Source organism: Oryza brachyantha, chromosome 3, assembly GCF_000231095.2.
Source record: "Oryza brachyantha chromosome 3, ObraRS2, whole genome shotgun sequence".
Classification (NCBI taxonomy): domain Eukaryota; kingdom Viridiplantae; phylum Streptophyta; class Magnoliopsida; order Poales; family Poaceae; genus Oryza; species Oryza brachyantha.
In genome coordinates, this window is record NC_023165.2 from 1311359 (window position 1) to 1334342 (window position 22984).

At 41.6% G+C, this 22984-nt stretch overlaps 4 protein-coding genes across 5 annotated transcripts; 1 reads left to right on the forward strand and 3 right to left on the reverse strand.

The window, feature by feature from the left end:
- Window positions 1-856: 856 nt before the first annotated feature.
- LOC102722284 lies at window positions 857-2211 on the reverse strand. The gene is made up of 2 exons (XM_040522573.1): window positions 1389-2211; window positions 857-1297 (listed from the first exon to the last, which is right to left on the reverse strand). Exons 1-2 carry the CDS (start codon window positions 1791-1793, stop codon window positions 1208-1210), a joined length of 495 nt encoding a protein of 164 aa, XP_040378507.1. The 5' UTR covers window positions 1794-2211; the 3' UTR covers window positions 857-1207.
- A 1297-nt stretch (window positions 2212-3508) lies between these two features.
- Window positions 3509-4821, reverse strand: LOC102703193. The gene is made up of 2 exons (XM_006649258.2): window positions 4666-4821; window positions 3509-3878 (listed from the first exon to the last, which is right to left on the reverse strand). The coding sequence occupies exons 1-2, from the start codon at window positions 4788-4790 to the stop codon at window positions 3617-3619; spliced, it is 387 nt and encodes a 128-aa protein (XP_006649321.1). The 5' UTR covers window positions 4791-4821; the 3' UTR covers window positions 3509-3616.
- A 776-nt stretch (window positions 4822-5597) lies between these two features.
- Window positions 5598-9324, reverse strand: LOC102703468 (DNA polymerase delta small subunit). 2 transcript variants are annotated; one of them, XM_006649259.3, is made up of 14 exons: window positions 9160-9324; window positions 8942-9071; window positions 8264-8370; window positions 8069-8192; window positions 7831-7935; window positions 7608-7723; window positions 7441-7524; window positions 7281-7349; window positions 7119-7190; window positions 6927-7018; window positions 6722-6849; window positions 6461-6562; window positions 6330-6397; window positions 5598-5980 (listed from the first exon to the last, which is right to left on the reverse strand). In XM_006649259.3, the coding sequence occupies exons 1-14, from the start codon at window positions 9190-9192 to the stop codon at window positions 5921-5923; spliced, it is 1290 nt and encodes a 429-aa protein (XP_006649322.1). In that variant the 5' UTR covers window positions 9193-9324; the 3' UTR covers window positions 5598-5920. The 2 variants fall into 2 exon arrangements, with proteins under 2 accessions (XP_006649322.1, XP_015690485.1); XM_015834999.2 differs by having other exon boundaries at window positions 7828-7935; window positions 9160-9280.
- An 8652-nt stretch (window positions 9325-17976) lies between these two features.
- Window positions 17977-22322, forward strand: LOC102703758 (calcium-dependent protein kinase 7). The gene is made up of 8 exons (XM_040521622.1): window positions 17977-18629; window positions 18737-19633; window positions 19961-20104; window positions 20195-20347; window positions 20494-20609; window positions 20924-21091; window positions 21183-21407; window positions 21860-22322. Exons 2-8 carry the CDS (start codon window positions 18919-18921, stop codon window positions 21980-21982), a joined length of 1644 nt encoding a protein of 547 aa, XP_040377556.1. The 5' UTR covers window positions 17977-18629; window positions 18737-18918; the 3' UTR covers window positions 21983-22322.
- The last annotated feature ends 662 nt before the right edge of the window (window positions 22323-22984 follow it).

The following is a 22984-nucleotide window of genomic DNA, read 5'->3' on the forward strand; positions in this document are numbered from 1 at the left end:
TTCGTATCGTAGTCTCGTAGACTAGCATGACGACTGACAGGATGATGCTATCAGTACTTCATTGTGGATTTCTCGTACATTAGACTTCGTAGTCTGAGGACAGACAGGATTATAATACCAGTGCTTCAGTGCTCTCTTTTTGTTTATAGTGTGATTCAGATTTTTCTATTACATACGTCACAATCTTGCAAAGGAGCGGCCACCTGACTGAACCTGCCAAGTTTCCACTAAGAATTGAGAAATCAGGTTCAGCCGTTCAGTGATTGATCAATCCATCCGATCCAAAAGAGAGATGTCCCCACACCATGTTCAGAGACTTAGAGAAGGTGGACTTGAGTCTTGAGAGATTTGGATGGACATAATAGAATACGGTTAACTGTCTTCAGCTTTGTTTTCTTAGCGAAGGGGGTTTTCTGAGTGCAGAGGTATCAGAAATTAGAAGGATAAGAAAAGGAAAGGATCAATCATTGATTATTTCATCAAATCTGCCTTTAACTTTCGGAACTAGTAATATTTATTAATCAGGTAGTGAAAGCGTATGTGTGGAGCTACTAGAGAAAACAAAGTAGGATTCTTGGTAGACATGGACTGATACTAGTAAAGAACTGACAGCCTTTATATGGTGCACAATCTGAAGAAGCCAACTTAGCCAAGTAAGCAACCGAGATTCAGACTGGACATCGATGTTTCACCTGTCCCCGTGGATGCTTTGCATCTTGGGATTTTAGTTCTCATGGCCCATCAGTATTCAGGCTTCAAAAGACCAATCAATATGGAGGCCTAAGCCACTAATAAATCAAAGGCCCAATCACAAATAATACGATTTCTGAATTTCTGATTTATCAGTCAGAAACAATGCAGTAGGCTCAGAAGTAAAAGGGGATCATTTTCGCACAGCATAGCAATGGTAATCATATTGCAAACTTGAATTTACAACGTGGTCGCCGAGACGATGATTCGTAGGAGTAAAGAAACAACGAATGAATGAAAGCAAGCACACACTTTGGCAGAAATCAAAGAACCTACGCGACCTAGAACTACACAGCTAGTTCAATTCGCCTTGTTCTTTTTTTTTTCTGCCACTTTATTCAGCTAAATTGCAGAACGAATCAGTCAAACGAATTCAATTCGAAGAACACCAACCCGAGCAGAAGAGCTCGATGATGACAGCTCGGCCACCTGCTACGACGGGGCTCCAGTTGAGAGTTCAGACCATGTCGCTGATGAGCAGCACGTGGTCGGTGCGGTGCCTCTCCACGAACATCTTCGACGCCCCCGCCACCGTCTTCCTCCATGTCTGAGCATCACCACATAGTGAAGCCAATTCAGCATCAGCAATTAGTGAAAATGAGGTATTGAAATTGAAGGGGGTTGCGAGATATCTTTACCCGCTCCAACGCGGAGAGGAGGATGCCGATCCCCGCGGCGTCGTCGAGCCTCGCGCCCCGGCGGGAGTGGCTCGCGGCGGCCTTCCGCGCGGAGGCCGTGGTGGTTGGCAGCAGCAGCCCGGCCTTCCACTCGGTGGACCCGCCGACACTCCGCCTCCGCTTGGGCGCCGCGAGCTCGCTCTCCGAGTCCCTCGCGGAGAGCCCCGACGCCACCCGCCGGGACGACCGCTTCCGCCGCAGCGCCAGGCTGCGGCGCGGCGGCGCGATCTGCTTCGCGTGCGCGTCCGGGTCGGCGAACTTGCGCAGGAGCTCGTCCGACGACGCCCTCGCCACGTGCTGCACGGACACCGCCCCGCCGCCCTCCGACCGCGGCGCAGGCGCAGGCGTAGGCGCCGTCGCCGCCATAGCACAAGAGATCGAGAGGAGTTCGCGTCGGCGTTGGTGAATGGGGGGGAAGAGCGGGAGACGAGGAGGCGAGGGCGAAGCGGGGGATTTTAAGCGCGGGATTTAGTGGGGGAAGAGAATATAGCCGTTGGGGAGGAGTGGGCGCGCGCGGGTGGATCTCACGTGCCCCGCGCGCGCGCGCGGCTGGTGCGGTCGGTCGCACTGGCGCGCCGCAGTCAGCCTGGTCCGTCTGGTCCCCGGAACGCGCCTTTCTCTCTCTCATGGCAAATTTCTCGTCAGGGTGGGGAATTTATTTTGTCCCGTGAGCGAAAACGGGCAGGAGATCTGACGGCGACTATAGAATGATGTGGATTCAGGGTTTCAGGCCGTTAGGATCCAGATCCATGACGACGATTGATGATGAACCGTAGCAACTAGCATTGGCATTATGGCATTTTAGTAAATGCTGTAGTGCTGTACTGATGAGCAGTCTTTTGGCACGCAGAGATTGCGTTGCACAAGCTGGGGGTCGTCACAGAGCCTCTCGGGCGGATGATTGTAATGGCCACCAGTACAGGTGCGCCTATAGATGGCAAAACAAGGCATGGAGAAGCAACAGCTGCCTGGACCTAGCACTAGCAGTACAACCTACAGGGCCTCAAGCCCTCAGGTCATGCCCTATGCTCCGACGTGGCGAGTGGCTCAAGCCCGCCACGTCGGAGCGAGCTCACCAGCTCAGCATGCACTGTTCTCCCATAGGGGTGTACGTATTTTGCTGAGGTTACCATGTCTTCGTCAGAAAGTGAAAGTGAGAGAGAGGGAAGAGAGAAACCGGAGAAAGCAAGGAAGAAAAGACAGAATCGGCGACGCCGGAAAGGACCAACATGGCGGCGTGCCGAGGCTAGCCATCGCCGCCCCCAGCCCCGCCCCGCCAATGCCGCCCCCGTCCGCGACCCGTCGTCATCGAGCCCGCCCGTGAACGTGACCCGTCGCCACAGGGACGCAGCCGCCGGCTAGATCCGCCACGGCTCGAGGTGCCGCCGACCGGATCCACCGTGGCCTGACATGCCGCCGCCCCGATCCGCCGTCCCGAAGCACCGCCCGCTTGCCCGCCTCTCGATCCGCTACAGTGACGCGGCCGGCAGCCGCCACGCCGCCGCCGCCCGCTCCGTCGAGATGAGAGAGCTCGGGAGAGAAATGGGAGAGGAGAGAGAGGGAAGAGAGAGAGGAGAGAGTTGACAGAAGAAAAAAAAACCTTTTGTGGCCCACTGAAGCACTCTACATTGTGAGATGTGTAGTTTCATCCTAAGTGACATCTCTTTTCTTAGGACGTGGCTTGCATAGTGCATGCCCTCAACAGTCATCACAGTGATGCCTGACAGCAGACTGGACATATTCATAGTGATTTATTCAGAAATCAGTGAACTGTATGATTGTTCTGTCCATAGCAAACCATTACTAGTATATAAGATCATAATGCCCTAAGATAACAAGTTCAAAGGTTAAGATCAGACTGGTAGGAGGAAACAGCGTGTCAATATGAATCTTTGTGAGAGACCAATGAATGGACCACAAAAACTTGCATTTTCAGGAGACCCAGCTGTTAATTTTTTTTTTGTGTAAATTCATACAAAGAAATGGAATCCAACCACATTTATCTTGAAATAACAGTTTGAAAAGCAATACCTAAGACACAGATGGAAGCAACACCATGAAGCAATTACTCAACACTTCAGTTAACAATAATAGCATCAAATGCAATTTAATCAAGATTGTCATACAATACAATTGGAAACAAGTATGTACAACTGGAAAGGTGCACAACTATCCTAAAATTAGAACTTCTAAGATTTTGCAGCAGCAAAAACCAAACCAGTAATCCAGGTGATGACTGATCCGATAACCCATAAGACTAGAAGGAACACAATGACACCAGCCAAAATAGTTAGGACGGGTGGGCCATCCGGTGAGCTTAAGTTATCATCAGTTGCACCAGTGCTAGTAGAATCTCTATCCGAAGCAAATAGAACCTGCTTCTGGTGTTCCTTCTGCAAGCTTACTGATTTCTGGAAACCAAGGAAACTTCTTGCGGCAGGATCAGGAAGCCTGCATGTCATCCCAGTCAGGAGCAACACTTTGGAGATTGTATGAATCACTTAAAATGAGCAGCCAATTTGACCCAGCAAAATTAAAAAGAAGAGCAGCCAATTTCCAGTGCACAAGGGACTATCCTGATATTTCATGCAACAGGCAACCTATTACTGATGCACATACGAGATTGCCGCAATAGAATGTTACGACTTCCGTAATGTTTTATTCACCGTGTACATAGGCTGTAACTGTAAGTATGGTGAAGCTTGCATTCTAGTCAAAACATTTTTGCAAGGCAATAAATCCCCAGTGGAAATCGAAATGGATGCAACCTCACAACTAAACAAGTAGTGCTAGCAGTACAAAATGTTGCTCTTGCTCCTCTCTAAATACAGCACAGACCATGATGACACAGGTATGTGGTGGCCAATCGAAGATCTAAGGCTCTTTTAACAATAAAAGGGGTGCTTCTCACAAACCATCCTAGCTGTTAGTAATACAAAAATACTGTTGGCTTAAGAATAAACTGCACCTAGGATGAACTCCTCAGAGTGTATGTTTCATACTTGCAGTTAATTCAGTAGCAATGCAGCACTATGTATTCAGTGCGGATATATATCGATCCCCTTCCTTTCTCTAGCTCCTCTGTGATAAACGGGTTCTCCCCAAATTGAATCCAGTCGGGTTAACAAAAGGCATATAGCACCAGCACAATCCAATCAAGCCCCCGATACCATTCTTCTCCCGCCAATGCCCACCAACAAGACGTAACACGAGAGGGGGGAGAGGAGTATTTACGCACCTGAAGCCACGGAGGACGACGCGGGCGGCTCGGGGTGGGACGACGGAGACAGCAGGCAGGAGCCGGCGAGGAGGGGTTCGGAGAGGCGGAAGGGTCGAGGCGAGGTGGGGAGATATGGCCGCCATGGCGCCGACGAGGGGGAGAGAGGAGAGGAAGCCGGGGGGGGGGGGGGGGGGGGGTCGGCTCCAGCGAGATGCGGGGAAATGGATGCAGACAAGCAGCAAAGGGGCCTTGTTGCAAAAAAAAAAAAAGCGGATGGTGCCGCACCGCCGTTGTCATTTGGCTGCGTTCACCAGTTCACCACAGCCACAGATGAAGCATGGGATTAGGATACTTTTAGTTCTAGCATGGATTTGAATTTTAGTGCGTTTTTTACTCCGAATTTTTATCATATTTTTTCTTGGTTTTTACCCATATAATTTTAGAAGTTTCTGTATATAAGTTCATCATTTTACTTTTCTAAAATGAACTTTTAACTTTGTATAGCTAATTCTAATATTCTATCATCTATAGCATTAAATAGCTATAAAGAAACAAAACATAAACATAATCCTAGTACTCCGTACTATCTAGTTTGTTTTGAGAACACGAAGAGAGTGTGTTTCAGGTTTCCCAGTTTTGGGGTCGCAGCAAGTACATGGCTCTTTTAACAGGAAACAATTGGCGCATCGGAAGCTTATGCTTATAGGCTAAAATTTGAATTTAAGATTAAAAATATAAATTTTGACTTATAAGGTTAAGCAAAAGCGAAAAGATGAAACTGCTAATCGATGCCTGCTTTGTACCAGCATATTCAGTCACAAATATTATTTTGTTCCAATATAAGAATATGTTTTCTGTATATGTATATATTCATTAGCATCCATATGAATCTAGAAAAGACTAGAACATGAAACAAGGATACGAGTACAAACGAACACATCTATTAGGAACACATTGATACATTTGCCAAGATTGATGAAAAAGAATAAAACATCTGACAAATAAATGAGCTGTGGAAACTCGTACTGGTTAAAGAAACATGTGCTTTTTGTTTGGTACAAACCGTGCATCCCCTATTTCAGCTTTTGATACATCGACGTCTAGGCAATTATATCAACACATCTAACTGGAGAACCTAGGTCATCACAACTAGATTGAAAAACTGATGATCTACAGCCTACAAGTACATCCTTCAGACAACCTTGCGAAAGTCAGGACCAACATCACCAAAGCAGCGTGCTACTCACTTGCACTCCAGACAAGTGAAGCATGGTCAGGCATCGAGGCTTGTTGAGAAACTCAAAGTGCTGCACTCCAAGTTCCTCAAATTGAGCTACATTAATACATATGCTTGTCAGCAATTTATTTTTGTATGCGCTAATTAATATAAGAATGAATAGTGACTGCTATAATAAGACAAAAGGCCAAAGGAAGTGTTTGCATATGCATACATGAATCAAAGGTGAGTCCTATAACAAGATAGAAGACCAAAGGAAAGTGTTTCATCTTCACAGTTGACTTTGCTTTGTCACAAAGAAATATACTAAGCTGTTTTACTGACTCATTGATTGCCAACTTTTTTGTACTGGAGTGTAAGATAATTGTTTCCTTATAACTTACTAAATTGCACAGATAACCAAAACAGATTTACCAGTAATCAGCTTACAATAACAAGTACATACCATAACGGCAACTCCACTGTCAGAAAATCGTGGAATGCAGATAAGCCTCACTCTTTGTTTTTCCATCCCTGCATGACAAGGATGTTAAGTTGGACGTTAAAACAACATAGGAAGCTTACATGGAGAAGTACCTTCCAATAATCGAGTTTCATATTTATCTTGATTCCCGATAAAGTAAACATGGGGGCAACTTTCAACAAGGAAAGGATCCTTGTCTGTGTATGGATAACATCCTGGATGAAACAGATATTTATTTGATTAGGGCCTTCTAGCTTTATGTGTATAAATGATCACTAAATCAATATGAAGTTGAATTACAAGTATGGATTATATAATACTAGTTTTTTACACAATAATCTCAGCATAGAACAATGGAGTGCCTGAAGAGTTACCAAGACTGTTTGGAGCAGTTGGAGCAAGATGGCGCCACCTCAGTGTTCTTTCCATGAATTCCAACTTGTCTTTGGCATCAGAGTACTTGTAGAGGTCGTCTATGTTCTGGCCAGATGTTCCAATAAACCTACATTACAGAACTTCCTTACTTAAAACTCTACAGCTGCTTTAATTGAGGAATGTTAAAGAAACACCAACGCTCACCGGACACCGTCAAGCTCAAATTGATGTGGATTCGAACATGATGAAAAAGTGTTATAAGTGGATGCTCCAGAGAATAGGCATCTATGCAAAGGCTGTAAAAAAAAGCAAGACAATAAGTTAGCCATGCATGCATAAAAAACATATTTACATGTTATTAGCACTACAAATTATTTTTCCATGTCAATAGCCCACCTGCTGAGGCAAAGAAAAATTTGCCGGGTCATTAGATCCAGGCATTATATCCATGGGCAATGATGCCACAAGCTACAGAGGAAACAGGTTACATTCATAATGGCATCATATACCAGAAGAATTGCATTGACAGTATTTGAGGGGGGAATAAACGGTTGAAACCTGAGTGAGCATTATATCCAATTCTTTGATTGGTTCAGCTATCCTGGATTGATCTTTCGATGCTACTGTCTGAAATACCAGAGTTCACCACTAGTACAATGAACTAGAGCAATATGTGGAGTGCCACCAAAACATGTACTGTAATAGGCAGTGACATTACCTGACCATTGAAGAATCTTGGTGAAATATGTACTGAATTCCCAGCTACCACAACACGTACTATATTGGATGCAATGGTTTGATCCTAATTAAATTACAAAGAGATCATCCAAATTAATGCACATTTTCACTTGAACCATCTTTTTTGGGAGGAAAAAAAGGACATACATTCTCATCACCCAAATGCCCGGTGATGTGGTCTATTAGAAGTTGGAACTGTAGAGGATTGAATGTGTCACTCCCAACACTTAACCCCGACAAAAATACCACATATTTGTCCTCATCTGTAAGAGAGACGAAAGCGAATGTAAGAGGCCTCAACATCAAAACTTTTGTAGCCAAATGCGGAATATGGAAAAATGAGAACACCAGAATATAAGGAAAATACTACTTATGCTAGGTAATGTATGTTGAGGAGGAAGCCCAGCCTCAAGAACATCTTCAACAAGAAAATTGCCAGCACTTGTTTCTTTCCCATGTAGAGCTACTACAGTTCCTGTGGATGATGAACGATTGAGTATTCCAAGCAATATGATATATCAGATCAAAGTGTTCAACAAATACTACCACCCTAAAGAAACACATTTTAAATTTGCAAAGTGACTTTTCAGTGAAAGATGTCAGCGTACCAGTAACATATGCTGCTGGAGGTATGGCTCCAGCAAGTGTGACTCTCCCACTTTCATCTTCCAGAATGAGATGATCATCAGGATGCATGAAATTGTGTGGTTTGACTAGAGGAATAGCAGACCTCTGTAGCACAATGGTTCATTCACAGGGCGTTCAAGGTATTAAGGATATCAAGACAAGACATGCTATATTACCTCCTTGGAGTATTCATCAAGAATGGAAGGCTTGAGTTTCATGTGCTTGTATAAAGTTCCAACAATTATGCAATCCTTTCCTTCTTCAAGTCCCAAGACAGTAGTAACTGCAACACAGGAAGAGGTGCGTTTTAAAGTTCAAACTCTCCTTTGATGCATAAAAACAAGCATCTATTACATGATCCATTTCCATAGTAAGATAGCCACGCAGCAAATTGATCTTCAATCTTGGAAATAAGGGGGCACATTTCATAAGTTCGTACATTCATACTGCCTAATGATGCCCGGAAAAACCTTAGGAATACTGGCTTCATTGCAAAGTAACTATTTTGACAAAGCATCTAGTAAGGGAAAATTGGAACTTTTAGACCGGTTCTACTCACCGACCAATAAAAAATCTTTTGGTAAATGAAAGATGCCAAATCAGTATTTTGTGAACCCTGTTTCACCAAGCATAGAAGTTTGGCACAGGAGAAGCTCATAAAGCACCCACACAATAGACACTGTGCCATGTTGATGCTAAAACCCTAATATGAGCTCAACGGGCCTGAAATGAACCAAGGAATACGCATGCCATCATGATACAACGCAATCAATTACCAAACAGTTGAAGCACCGAGAACCGATCAGATAAACCCTAACAATCTCAACATCGAGGAATAGGCGAGGGGGTCGGACCAGGAAGGTGCGGCTTCCAGGCGGTGACGAGGGGGTGGAGGAGGTTGCGCATGTGGTGGAGGCGCGTGTAGTAGATGTGGCTGTACTGCTGCCCCTGGTACTTCTCCCCCTGGATCGCGTACCTCTCGTCCTGCCATTCGCATCGCCATTTGCTCACCCCAAACCAAAATCGAGTTGGATCAAGAGAGAAAAACAAACAAGCAAGGGTGGAAGCTTACGAGGCTGCTGTACTCCGCCTGCTTCCTCTCCATGGCGGGCGGCGGCGGCGGGGAGCTTGGCGGCCGGCGGGAGGGTCAGGGGGTTCGGAGACGCTCCGCGATTTCCCGCTCCTCCCGCCCGCGCGCGCCCAAATTTATCCGCCAAAATCGCGCGCTCCGGCCGCCATCGATGGCCTCCCGCTCCACCCACGAGCTCCGAGACGGTGTGCGTGCGGCTGTAGTGGGCCGGCCCGTCTCGAGATCGAGCGGGCTTGGAGGCCCATGATAAGTAAGCCGGCCCATCACGACGAGCTGGCTGTACCTGGCCGCGTCGCGGTCGCCGCGATTGGGGCCGCGAGGTCGCTCTCGCTGTGGCCGCGGCGTTTTCCTCGTGGTCTGTCGTCTCGTCCCTTCGTAGCCTTTCTCGCTTGTGCGATGGCAGATCGGGCGTGCTCCATGAGCTCATCACCAGTTTTCACTTCCTTTTCGACGGAGATGTCGTTTTCTTGTGTTGAGTTAGGTCAGGTAACTTTTTCATGTATAACGCCACTCCTAATCCTCAAGGAATGTACGCATAAAGTACTGATAATGTTGAAATACTCGAGATGTCTTATTTTTAACTTTCACTGATCTAAGGTTATTCTACGTTCCAAGTTACTTTTGTGATTTACTCAGAATTATATTTATAAATGCTGCTCTCTCTAGTCTTCTCAATCTATCTATGACTATAACTCTCTATTAATATATATATATATATAAAATAAATATTTGCTTGCATTAAAATATTCTTTATAACTCATCAATACATCTTTGTACTAGTATTTTTAAATTAAATATTTTAAAATTATTACTCCCTCCGTTTTTTTGACGTCGTTTATTTTTTTATCTATGTTTGACCCTTCGTTTTATTAAAAAAATTATATAATTACTGACTATTTTATTATGATTTGGTTTATTAACAAAGTAACTTTAAGTGTGATTTATAATTTTGTATATTTAGACAAAATTTTTGAATAAGATGAATAATCAAACGTAAATAAAAAGTCAACGGTATAAAAAAACGGAGGGAGTAATAGTTAAAGTTTTAAAATATGGATTATAGATTTATTTGAAATGATAAGGATTATAAAACTGACAGAGAAGTACCAAATGAGGGGGAAGTATTGCTTAAGAAATAATGATCAGGGTTGTATTCGTCAATGTTAAATTAACTAAATACTATTTGTCAACAAGGGCATTACCGTGTGAACATTTCGTGTTGTGCGATGAACAACCACGTAGTTCAACGGATCGGGTGATAAAGAAACTCAGCACATCGTCGTCGTCACCCCAGTATCATGTGCTAGCTATATCCATGACGCACGTGCGCGCTTTATGTTCCCAACTGCTGAGTATATCTCGGAATTTTGTTTTCTGCCACAACCGCAAGTTGAAGATATTTATCCTCTTATTTTTAAGCCGGTGTAGGCAGAGGCCTTAAGAAGACTATGGCAAGTTAACAATAACTAGTGACAATTGTTTATGTGTGTCATTGACAAATTGTATACCTTTCACCTCTGTGTATATAATAAGGATTGTCCGTCCTGTTTTTAACAAGGTTATCCATAACTACAAAGTTTCAACCACAAAATCAACATCTAATACATATCACAATGTAAATTGTAATGGGAAAATGTTGTATAATACTCTACAATTTTTTTTTCAAACAAGAGAATCTTTCTTGCCCTGCAAAAGGTATCATTCCCCACTTGTACTCATGAAACTGTTATTTTGGGTTGTGGTAACTTACATACCCTTACGCTCATTTAACAGCGTTAACCATATTAAAACACATCCATTATGCACGTTGTGGGCGTTGAAACTCCAAACTTAATACAGGCCGGTTTTAATTTATTGATTACAAATTTCAGACATATCAAAACTCGACAATGGTACAACTAAAACTTTCAGACCGAAACATTAAATATTTCTTAACTACAAATTTCAAAATTATTAACATATGGATTGATGATTACCCTCTCCACTCCACAATAACAGCATTCATATTACTCAAAAATTATACCATAATACAAAGTATTTATAGGGCACTGATTACATAAATCCATACATTTTCAACCGATCGGATGCTTGGGGTAAGATTCTAAGCAATTCAAAATTTAACCAACTGGGTGATTAAATAGAAAATTTTGTTTATTCACTTTAGCTATTGGTAAATAATCTAGACTTTTTTTGGTATTTTGAAACGGGATTGTATTTGTCCCAACATGCATGGTTTGTACCTTGATGCCAACGACATACTCGAATGTCAACAAGGTTCCTAATAAACATCATAATACACGAAGACACAGTAGACCGAACCCGTGACCTGTGCGATCAAACTCAAAAGACTTCCTTGTCAGCCATAGATAGCAAATGTCATATTTAGAGTGTTTAGAAGAAAAAAAAAGACATATTTACAAAAAAAAAATTTGAATATTTTTTATATATATTGTTCGTAGCAATCGAAAAGTAAAAGATGACAAATAAACTTCAATAAAAAAAACTTAAAATCAACTTTAAATTTAAAATTTAAAATTTAAATTCTGAATTGTAAACCGACGTTCATGGTAGATTATCGTAAGAGAGTGATCCGAACATGATACCAATCAATTATATTTCAAACCAACAAGCTTGAATTAGTTCAGTAATCCCATTTCGTGCTGCCGCAATAAGCAAAATAATCTCGTACTGTCACGGATACTGTGATAACGAGGTGATCATAGAATATACTTATACATTGCAACATATACATATAACTAATATAATTAATGACCGATTGTACATGTCTACAAGGAAAAGAAATACGGGTTCGTAAAGAAATTAAACAGTTTTATTAAAGAATTCACTTGAATTTTTTATAATTTTTTGAAGCAATTGTTTATGTGTGACATGGGACGAAGAGGACGGGCAGACGCCTTCGCTTTTAAACAGGAGATATATTCCTCGTCTCATAATAATAAAATCATTTTCTACTTTCTAGATACAATGACTCTTCATCTTATTTATTTTTTTATAATTAATATTTTTATTATTATTAGATGATAAAATATTATGCGTGACTATTTTTAAATTTTTTATATAAATCTTTAAATAAAATAAACGGTGCATAGAAATTAAAAAATAAAATTATTATGTAACGAGATAGCAGGACCTTTAGGCTTAGGAGAGAATATAATAAGGTATATGGTATATGCTGTGTGTTGCTGGCGCTTACGTGGATGGATAAAGGCGCGGCGAAAATTGCCATTAAAAATAGCTGGGCCCAACTACGGTACAGCGTGCTTGCTCAGTTGCTGTTGGTGAAGTGAGCGGTGACGATTTGAGGAGTGCTTACATCACATCGCAGCTCTGCTCGTGGGTAAATGCCGGCTGATCCGCCCTCGGTTTCTACCGATCAATTTTTCAGTAAAAACGTCGGTGATGTCGACCGTCAAATCCCTTCTCCCGTTCTTTCTGGCCGTCGAGGTCAAATCGAATCTCACGTGTAAAAGTGCATATCCGTTATATTTTTAAATTTAAATTGGTTTCATAAAAATATAAAAATATTAATCACAAAAAAATTTAAATAAGACAAAGAGTCAAATATTATATCCCAAAAACTGAAAAATAAACATATTTTTAGGATGGAGGTAGGACTTCTCCATCCCAGATTATAAGGGATTTGGACTATTCACTTATAATTTTTGACCATTCGTTTTTTTTAAAAATTTAATACAAATATAAAAATTTATAAGTAATACTTAAACTACTTTTAATAATAAAAAAATAAAAAAATAAATAATACTTTCAAATTTTTTTAATAAGACGAGTAGTCAAACACTGCAAATAAAAAGTCAAAATCACTTATAATCTGGGACAGAGTGAGTAATATTCACCGTGTTAAAAAATCACTTTCAACATTTACATATAATTATGTAAAGCTGTAAAAACAAAAAATCCCATTCACTTGTTCTCCAAATATATTTATTTCCTACCTTTTAAACTAATACATTTTTTATTAATTTACCAAACTCTAATTAATAATAATTGAAAATAGATAAATTTTATTAAACTCCAATGTAATATCTGCTGAAGAAAAATAAATTCTTTGTAAAACGATGAACATAAGCTAAAAATAAAGTTTTCTTTTACGAAGACAGCCCAACCGAAGAGAAATCAACGGCACGCACAAAAAGTGGAGCTACGTACGAAATGGCCATTCATGCCAATGAATTCCAAACCGTCCAACGCTGCGATTCATCCCGGCGCGCCCACCCACCAGATCGCGCGGGGAAGCAGACGAGACGATCTTTTCCATGGCCGGGGCGCGGGGAGGGGATCACGGTCGCGAGCGTGTAACGCGGACGCCTCACCCGATTTGGGCCGTCCGTCCGTCCGTCAGTCCGTCCACCGCGCGCGCGCCGGGTGTGCGGGATCCGAGCAGCAGCTCGGCTGCCTTGCCTTCCGCGCGGGCGGGGGGCCACGGCCCACGGGGGCAGAGAAAACGACCCGCGAGGCGGCGGTGGCCGTGCAAATCCCTGCGGCGTAACGTCCCACAGGAACGAGAACGAACCCCCGGATAGGAGCTAAGAGCATTCCTACGGACATTCTCTACTCTAAAAATAAAGAATTAAAATTATAAATTAAGCTTCGACAGAACGACTATTTTATCATCTATTTTTATATGTTATTTATATTAGGAGAAAGATCATTTATATTTTTGGGTAATCTCTTTATCCTCCAAAGAAATACAGAGGATGTCATATATGAATGATTTAGTGGAGTATATGCAGATATGAAGAATGAAACTAGTTTAAATAATCATCCAAATAAAGATATGAATAATTAAATTTAGATGAGCTGTTGGATGCTCTAATAGGCTATCCGCTTCTTATTTGTTGCTTCCTCCCTGCCTTGCTCTGTCTGTCGGCGAGTTTTCAGATTAGTTTTGCCCTAATGGATGCTGCTATATCCGTTTCAAGATATTACTCCTCTGCTTGAGGGAAAAATATTTTAAACCTAAATTTCATATATCGATACAAAACTACACAAATCAGAATATCACTGTAAAACAGATTTAATACTATATTGGTGCTTCAAATTTGACTGGAAATACATTAGTATTATAGGACGGAGTACTCCTACATGGCATTCTCATTCTGTTGATTTTTTTTAAAAAAATCTACAGATTATCATTTTGCAAATACACGAGTTACAAAATACCATCGTCCACGAGAATAAGCTCTAGTTCTCGAGTCTAGACCCACGCATCAATAGCAGGTACGATGATTTTTTTAGACAATTAAATTAATTTTGGTCTTTATTTGAAAAAAAAACTACAACCAACTACTCCTAACCGTTGTAGATTTTTTTACCATATGTTTAACCATTTTCTTATTTAAAAATTTATTTAATCATTAGTTATTTTATTATGGTTGAATTTATTACTAATGTATTTTAAGTTTGAGATTGATGATACTAAGCAAACTGGTCTCTTAGTTTTCTGTTATTATGCCATATTTTGTTCATCATCAACTTTTGAAGATTTAACAATGATAAATGGAGTTTACTGCCTATTTGTTAATTATAGTGAATAACAATCTGGGGGTAGTTATCTATACTGAAAAAGTGAAAAGAGCTTCTAGCTTTGTTCTTTTCGTAAAAAAAGCAAAAAAAAAAAAAGGAGATTCCAGGTGTTTCAGTTTTGAAGCGAACAACGGTTGATATTTCTTCTGCGGATTAAATAATCTAGATTGATGGAAATTTAAGTAATATTAAGACACATAGCGAGGGAAGCATCTCTGTGGATAAAACCTACTTTAAGTTCCAGACATGCCTTTCCAGTTTCAACGCATGCCACCATAAGTTTCATAACTCTGTCTGGAGTCTCTGGACAACAAGCATGGCGAACCTAAATTTCCAAGGCAGCAAACGCGCCTCTTAATTTGTATTTTTCGCCAGCAAGTCATCACCTACGTCTTTCAAACTTCCAAGCTTTCAACATCACACGTACTGTACTTTTTTGGACTAATTGTTTGCTCCAAAATTCGTCTTCTCCGGCCACCCATGCCGTATGATATCCACTTTCACCTATCATCTGGGATAATCTATATATTAATCTGAAATCTGCACTCAATATAACTCGTGGTTATTTGTCAAAAAAGTGCGTAAGAAGAGAGTCTGAGACGCTAGCTTCTCAAGGCTTTGAGTTTGCAGCCACTGTGGCTTCAAGAGCGACTTGTGAATTGATCCTTCCTTTTCAACAGATGGTGATTGCTAGCTTGGCAAGGCTAGCAACACAGCAACTGCTGATCTGATCGCTCTGACGACGATGGCGCTGCATATAATTCACTGTGCAATCTGGGTTACTGAGTACGACGACTACTTAATTCGCGGCAATAATTAATCAGTACACATGGCTGGGGAGATAAACGGTATTCGTCGATTGATCGAGCTGAATTGGCCAAAGGGAGACGACCTGATCGAACCTCTGGTTTTCTGGATCATGCCATGCAGTGTGAAAAAGAACATTAATTTGATTACATATGTTTATATATGAGGAAAATTAAAAGGATGCTATTATAATTTTACAAAATTAAGGATATGACATTCTGACCCACATGTCATTTACACATACGGGCCTCGTATGTCATTGAGATACCAACGATATATCTCTAACTTTGTAATATTATAAAGGCACGTTTGTAAATTTATATATAGTTTTGTTAAGGTGTTTTTAAAGATTAATCTATATAACACTTTACTCTCTTGGTCTTATAATACAAGGATTTTAGCACGCAAAGCGACGAGAGATCATTTCAAAATTTGTACAGTGAACTGTAATGTAGTAGCAGTATGTAGTATAATTATTGAGCAGGCATTGCACTGTCAAGACTTGATTAGTATGGTTGTTTTTGGCTTTTAGCAACCGGTGCTCCCATGCTCGCTGCAATAGGTTGGAGCTGGATCGATGCTCAGATGATGAACTTTCTATTGCATTTACTTCAGAATTCAGATAAAACGGTCATCAGCAAGAGGACAATAATGGAATGATCGAATATGACAGTATTAACTCCTCTCTGCGATGATTGAGCAGATACTAATGGTGCCATTACCAAGTCCTGCATCCAATATTATCTGAACACTTGCTCCCAGTAGAAAATTGGATACTAGTAGTGACAGTGTCATAGTCGAGCTGCGTTGTTGTCAGAGTTCCATGCGTAGTTCAAATTGCGATGGTTGTAATCAACCAAAGAAAAAGCACCTCTAATTATTTCTCTGCAATAATTCACTACTCATTTAAGCTGGGAGTTAATTCCATTGTGTAGCAGATAACCATTTGCATCATTGTAGATATGCTTGTCGCCCATGCAATCATGTAGCACTAACCACAACAGAAAAAAGCTACCACTGAGAACCTTCAAAAGAAGTAACCAGTGCTAATCTTATTTTAAGCTCATGTTACATTCTCCTGTTTCTAAAGGAGCTAGTAGCTCTTTTTCGCCACTCACACGTTCCGACGTACGGGTCCTGACCTGCCTCACTCACTGAATTTCATCAGAAAAAAAAAATTTCGTTCTTCTCTGAACCTGAAAAACTTGCAGCATGTGACCTCGTTCTAACCTGCGTATGGATTGCCTCGCCTAATTCTCCATGTGAGATGTGTCGTATGCAATCAAACCATGTGGCTCTGACTCACCACTTCACCCTGTTTGAAGCACACGACACCGGCAAAATAAACCCATCGCGAGGAACAGATTAAATCGGTTGCTAATTTTCATGTGGCTGAGAAGGCTTCGGGTCAAAGCGTTTCTGCCTTCTCTTATTGCGTTTTAGCCGAAAGGCACTCCAAGTTTCTAAACACAAACAGCACCGACCGAACCCCGGCCACGGCAGTCGGCAGATGGTTTGATTTCTGAAGACGCAACAGCGTTCTTCAGAAAACCAAACCTGAAACATTAGCCTCGTTGGAAATTCAGCATGACATGTGTGCCCCTGCATGGGTAGGGCGTCTCTGTCTGTGACTCTGTGCTGGCTTGCAATGGGGTTCAGCTTCAATTTTGTTTCTTGGTCTTATTAGGTAAGGCCTTACTGTATCTGCAGCGCAGGAAGCTCAAGATTCATTTCCAGGTCACACCTTGGGGCTAATGCTAATTAGAATCCGGTCCTGAAGAGATAATCATTGCATTGATATACTAGGTCGACATCTGTAATTTCAGTACACAATAATGGTATTTTTTTAGTAAACGGGGAACATTATCTTCTAAGCTAATGATTCTTCTCCCATTTTTCTGCACGTTATCATGTATTTTCCTGAGAGTACCATATTCGAATTTGCAGAAGCGAATATGCTGCCAACTCCCCATGTTTACGAAATTTATATATCAAACATTCCACAGAATTTGATACACAGCCAGCTGAATTCTAACCAATAGGTAAACATGCAAATCAACCCAACCAATCTGCAGGAAGGAAAGACACTCTAACTTCGATTTGTACCGGATAAAACAAAACCGAAACCATTTACAAGTAGAACTACAAAACTGGTATCTGTAGTTGTCACTGAACTAATCGGATTCGAAATCAGAATATATTTATTTATAGTGCATATATATAAAAATTCGCCTGCTAGAAAGAAGCCAAGCCAATGCAAATCGTTTTTGACTCTGGAAGAAATTCCCCAATCCGCTCGACAAAACCAGGGGTGGTTTCTGTCGGTGTGTAATACTCCAAGAATCCGGGGGCCCAGCTGCAAAAAAATGTCGGAGTCGAACCTAACCGAGGGGGCTATAAAAGGCGCGCCTCCCCCTCCTGCTCTTCTCTTCTCTCCGCTCTATTTTTTTCATCCTATCGATTTTGCAGTTTAGCCCCCGAAGAAGCTCGGATTTCGAGTCGGGTCCCTGGGCTCGATCCTGCCGTGCCCCCTGCTCCGATCGAGCGCGCGAGGGTCTCGTGAGGTGCATCCTGAGCATTCTGCCTCCTTGCTGTGGCGTGGGCGCGATTCCGCGCTCGGTTTCGTTTCTTCCGGCGCAGATTTCGTGTTTTTTGGCTCAGATTTGGCTTGTGGCCGACCGCCTAGGCGTTTCTCGCGTGTTTCGGCTTGTCTGGATCGGTTTGGGACTGGATTTGGTTGCCGCTGGCTGGCTGGCTGGGGAGCTTGGATCTTCGCGTTCGAGCTTTAGCATTGGAAACCCTCAGATTGGGGATTTCCTGCCGGAGGAAGCTTTCTGGAGGAGCTGCCTTTGGGAGGAACTCTTCCAGTTCTGAGGGTTTCAGTGTTCGCCTGGCTTGAGAAAAGCCGGGAAATCTCGTATTTAGGGTAGGTTCTAGGAGATTTCGTGTAGTGGAGAGCAAAAGTTTGGGTGATTTTGGTGGTCAAGTCTGGTGGTGGAAGCCCTCAGGCCGGAGATTTCCTCCTTCCGGTGGACGACCAAAGGAGCCGCCTTTGGAAGGAGTTTCTTGCCATACAAGAGGTTTTCCACTTCCTCCTTTGGCTACGTTAAAAATTTTCTGCTGTTTTTCCTTGCCGTGTAGTAGCATGTATGGGTTGCTGATCAAGTTTTTGTTGTGAAAATGTCAGGTCGGAGATTTCCTCACACCCAGGAAGCCAAGCAAGGGCTTCCTTTGGGAGGAACTCTTCCAGTTCTCCGGGTTTGCGCTTAGCGGTGCGGGTATATAAGTGGAAATCTGCATCCCTGGGAAGGATACAAATTATTTCGAGGCTGGGAACTTTGGAATTGGTTTGGATAAGGAGTTCTTGCAATGGGAAATCAGTGCCAGAACGGGACTCTTGGGAGTGATTACCACAATCGGTTCCCAAGGGAGCATGCTGTATCTAGGTACGCTGATGGGTATGTTCAGGAGGATAGCTACTTGGACCTGAAGAAGTTTGACAATACTTGGCCTGAGGTGAACAACTTTAAGCCTACTGCTGCGGGTATTCTCCGGCGAGGGTTGGATCCTACATCTATCGATGTCCTTGGGCGGAAGACGCCGGACGTAAGGGAGCATTATATCCTTGGTCGGAAGCTTGGTCAGGGCCAGTTTGGCACAACTTACCTCTGTACCGAGATCAGTACAGGGTGTGAGTATGCCTGCAAGACCATCCCAAAGCGCAAGCTCATCACCAAGGTGGATGTTGAAGATGTTCGTCGTGAGATTCAGATAATGCACCATTTGTCAGGTCACAAGAATGTTGTTGCAATTAAGGATGTCTATGAGGATGCACAAGCAGTGCACATCGTGATGGAGCTCTGCTCTGGTGGGGAGCTTTTTGACAGGATTCAGGAGAAGGGGCATTACAGTGAGCGGAAGGCTGCAGAGCTTATAAAAATTATTGTCAGCATTGTGTCTATGTGCCATTCACTTGGGGTGATGCACCGTGATCTTAAACCAGAAAATTTCCTTCTTTTGGATAAAGATGATGATCTGTCAATAAAGGCAATAGATTTTGGTCTATCTGTTTTCTTCAAACCAGGTATATGTCACATTCTGGTGCATGCACAACAATTTTTTTTATTGTTCTTAAAGAGTAACAGACCAATGCTACTGTATATGTCTACTTTGCTGTATATTCTATGGATAAATCTGTATGCCTTCAGAGTCCAGACCATCATTGCTGTAGAATATATTCAGGCTTTTATCCATCTTCCTTGACAGTTCACGCATTGTATTTGTCAGCCCATGTGTGAAATTGTGGATACACAAATTAGTTGTTTTGACCTTTTTATCTTTATTTAACTTAGTAAATTAGTTGTTTTGATTCTTGTATCTTTATTTAGCTTTGGTTTTTTACAATTTGCAGGTCAGATTTTCACTGAGCTGGTTGGGAGCCCATATTATGTTGCTCCTGAGGTACTGCACAAACGTTATGGACCAGAATCTGATGTGTGGTCAGCTGGTGTGATTCTTTATGTTTTGCTGAGCGGGGTGCCACCATTTTGGGCAGGTGACTTATCTGAAATCTAAGGTTTTAAATTTGAATCCAATATCTTTATTGAATCTAAAAAATGATTATATCCTGTCCTTTTTTTTTCAGAGACACAGCAAGGAATATTTGATGCAGTTCTGAATGGTCACATTGATTTTCAATCTGATCCATGGCCAAAAATATCTGACAGTGCAAAGGATCTTATAAGGAAAATGCTCTGCCATTGTCCTTCAGAGCGTCTGAAGGCCCATGAAGTGCTACGTAAGTATGTTTGCCCTGTTGTTGCATAGCCTAGTCATAGAACATATAGCCTAGCATTTATTTCCATAACATAGTTTTAATTTTCACTAATTATTGAAGAGCCACAAACTTTTTGATTTGTTGACTGATTTATATGTTAATATTAGGACATCCTTGGATCTGTGAAAATGGAGTGGCCACTGATCAAGCTCTGGATCCCAGTGTTATCTCTCGGCTCAAACAATTCTCTGCAATGAACAAGTTGAAAAAGTTGGCTTTGAGAGTGAGTGCTTCATCTACTTGTATACTTCCATATTGCTGCTATGACATTTGCCATAAACTATAATATCATCATAACGAAGTGTCCCTGATTGGCCTTCATTCTTCTTTGGATCTTTATGAAAAGTAAAATCTGATTAACTTTTGGTATCATGTCAACTTTGAGGGATTGCAATACAAAGAACAAGTTTTTACGCCGTGACATTTAGTCATGTGGGATTCAGTCTATTGCACTTTTAATTCATGTTGGACAGGCTACATCTATCAGGTTATCAACAATATGGCATTTCCTTTTTCTGACACTTCATGTGCTTCCAGGTGATAGCTGACCGTCTTTCAGAGGAGGAAATTGCTGGTTTAAGAGAAATGTTCAAGGCAGTGGACACAAAGAATAGAGGGGTAATCACTTTTGGTGAGCTTAGAGAAGGTTTAAGAAGATTTGGTGCTGAATTTAAGGACACAGAGATTAGTGATATAATGGAAGCGGTAAGTAGGAGCTTTTTGCAACCACAAATTTATTTGTTAGATGTTGTCGTCCTTATTGGAGATCTTGATCTGACTTCTGCAACTTCTTCAGGCTCACAACGACAACAATGTAACAATCAAGTATGAAGAATTTATTGCTGCAACTCTACCTCTTAACAAGATAGAGCGTGAAGAGCACTTGATGGCAGCTTTTACATATTTTGACAAAGATGGAAGTGGTTATATCACGGTTGACAAGCTTCAACGAGCTTGTGGAGAACATAACATGGAGGATTCTTTCCTTGAAGAGATAATTTTAGAGGTTGATCAAAACAATGTAAGTTCATCTCGCTCTACGGTATCCAACAATTTCTTTTTCAAGGACCTTTAACCACCATATTGATAAGACACTCTTGAGATGATTAAACATGTTAGGCTTATTTTAGACGTAGTGTCTGAGCTGGTCAGCTAATATATCGGTAGATTGTGTCATAATCTTAATACTAATGACATTTCACTGTGAAATTATTTATTTGGTATTACTGGCATCTGTCAGCGTCACACCTAACACCAAACTTTCTTCAACAACAAAATGATAACATGTACACAGCGAGGGCAGTCTTTTCTACAGGTCCACTTGGCCTGGGTTAACATGCAAGACTACTAGTCCTCTCATCTAGACATGTTTTACAACATAAAATTAGCATATGTAAAAGTTCTCCAGAGACGACCAACCCTGGAAATCTTTCTCGAGCTGAATCTAATGAACTGGCCATTTGTTTTTTTCAGGACGGCCAAATTGACTACGCTGAATTTGTAGCCATGATGCAAGGCAACAACGTTGGGCTAGGGTGGCAGGGAATGGAAAGCAGTTTGAATGTAGCATTAAGAGACGCACCTCAAGTACATTGATGCACAGATGTATAGATTTTGTTCTCTTCTCTTGTCCATTAATTCTTCACTACCCAATTCGGGCTGTGACTTTGTACGAGAAGGGAGCAAGTCAATTCATTTAGTTGGTATTTATTCCAAGCAAGTGTGTGAGGTTGATAAGTAGCATAGTCTCTGTGGAGACAATAGCATGGGGTTATAAATATAGCGTTGGTATATTGGTTGATGTAGTTGCAGGGCCGACTAGCAATTTTAGAAAAAAAAAAAACAAAAGAGGTGCATTCGCTTTGTTGATTGTTCTATCAACTACCTGTACTATTACGCAATGAAAGTCCTGATGTTTGCGTTCCTATAACCTCAATGCTTGCGTTCATCTATTCTCTTGAAAAATGTTATAATATTTCCATTTGTGTGCCATAAGAAATTGACAGGCACTTCAAGCCATCTGAATAAAACAACAATGCTGGTTTGGACGTTTGTGTTCGTTGACAAGTCACAAACTGTGGTCTTTGTTCTGTTGCCCCATGAGCAAAACTAGCTATTGCTACTCTGTTTCTTTTTCTTTGGCATGAATCAAAGTACAATTCGGCTGCCAAATAAACCGTGGGTGAACCGGTGAAGTGCTAAAACCTGAACAGAACTCAGCGACGTCAAGTTTGAGCCAGGTTGCTAACCTGGAACTGAAAACTACGAGTGCCCCTAGAAATTCAGGAAGCGGCGTGTTAAAGTACTTTTGTAACCTTTGCTAGATGCAGACTACACGTCAGAATATTTATGTACTCACGTATACTCAAATTTGATTAGTTGACACCAGGTTTGTATGGCATTTTTGTATGGCTATACATTCTATTCTACATAAGAATCATCATCTTCAGGTACCCTCCAACACCAGCGACTCGTGTGCAACGACTATATCTCCTACAAACAAGACCAAAGCTTTCAGTATTTCAGTTCTTGGACATGAACACTCTGCTCAAACCAAAGCAGAGCTAAGAACAAGATAAGAGAGGACACTTTGCCTTT

Bases quoted from the DNA above. Each gene is read 5' to 3' on its own strand.
- LOC102722284 (XM_040522573.1), bottom strand. From the start codon at position 1,793: ATGGCGGCGACGGCGCCTACGCCTGCGCCTGCGCCGCGGTCGGAGGGC. The intron at 1,298-1,388 runs GTAAAGATATCT...GGTGATGCTCAG, and splicing joins TCCTCTCCGCGTTGGAGCGG to ACATGGAGGAAGACGGTGGC.
- LOC102703193 (XM_006649258.2), bottom strand. From the start codon at position 4,790: ATGGCGGCCATATCTCCCCACCTCGCCTCGACCCTTCCGCCTCTCCGA. The intron at 3,879-4,665 runs GTGCGTAAATAC...GATGACATGCAG, and splicing joins GTCGTCCTCCGTGGCTTCAG to GCTTCCTGATCCTGCCGCAA.
- LOC102703468 (XM_015834999.2), bottom strand. From the start codon at position 9,192: ATGGAGAGGAAGCAGGCGGAGTACAGCAGCCTC. The intron at 7,191-7,280 runs GTTTCAACCGTT...TTTCCTCTGTAG, and splicing joins TGGATATAATGCTCACTCAG to CTTGTGGCATCATTGCCCAT. The intron at 6,398-6,460 runs GTACTTCTCCAT...CTTGTCATGCAG, and splicing joins TGAAACTCGATTATTGGAAG to GGATGGAAAAACAAAGAGTG.
- LOC102703758 (XM_040521622.1), top strand. From the start codon at position 18,919: ATGGGAAATCAGTGCCAGAACGGGACTCTTGGGAGTGATTACCACAAT. The intron at 20,105-20,194 runs GTGACTTATCTG...TTTTTTTTTCAG, and splicing joins GGTGCCACCATTTTGGGCAG to AGACACAGCAAGGAATATTT. The intron at 20,348-20,493 runs GTAAGTATGTTT...TGTTAATATTAG, and splicing joins GAAGGCCCATGAAGTGCTAC to GACATCCTTGGATCTGTGAA.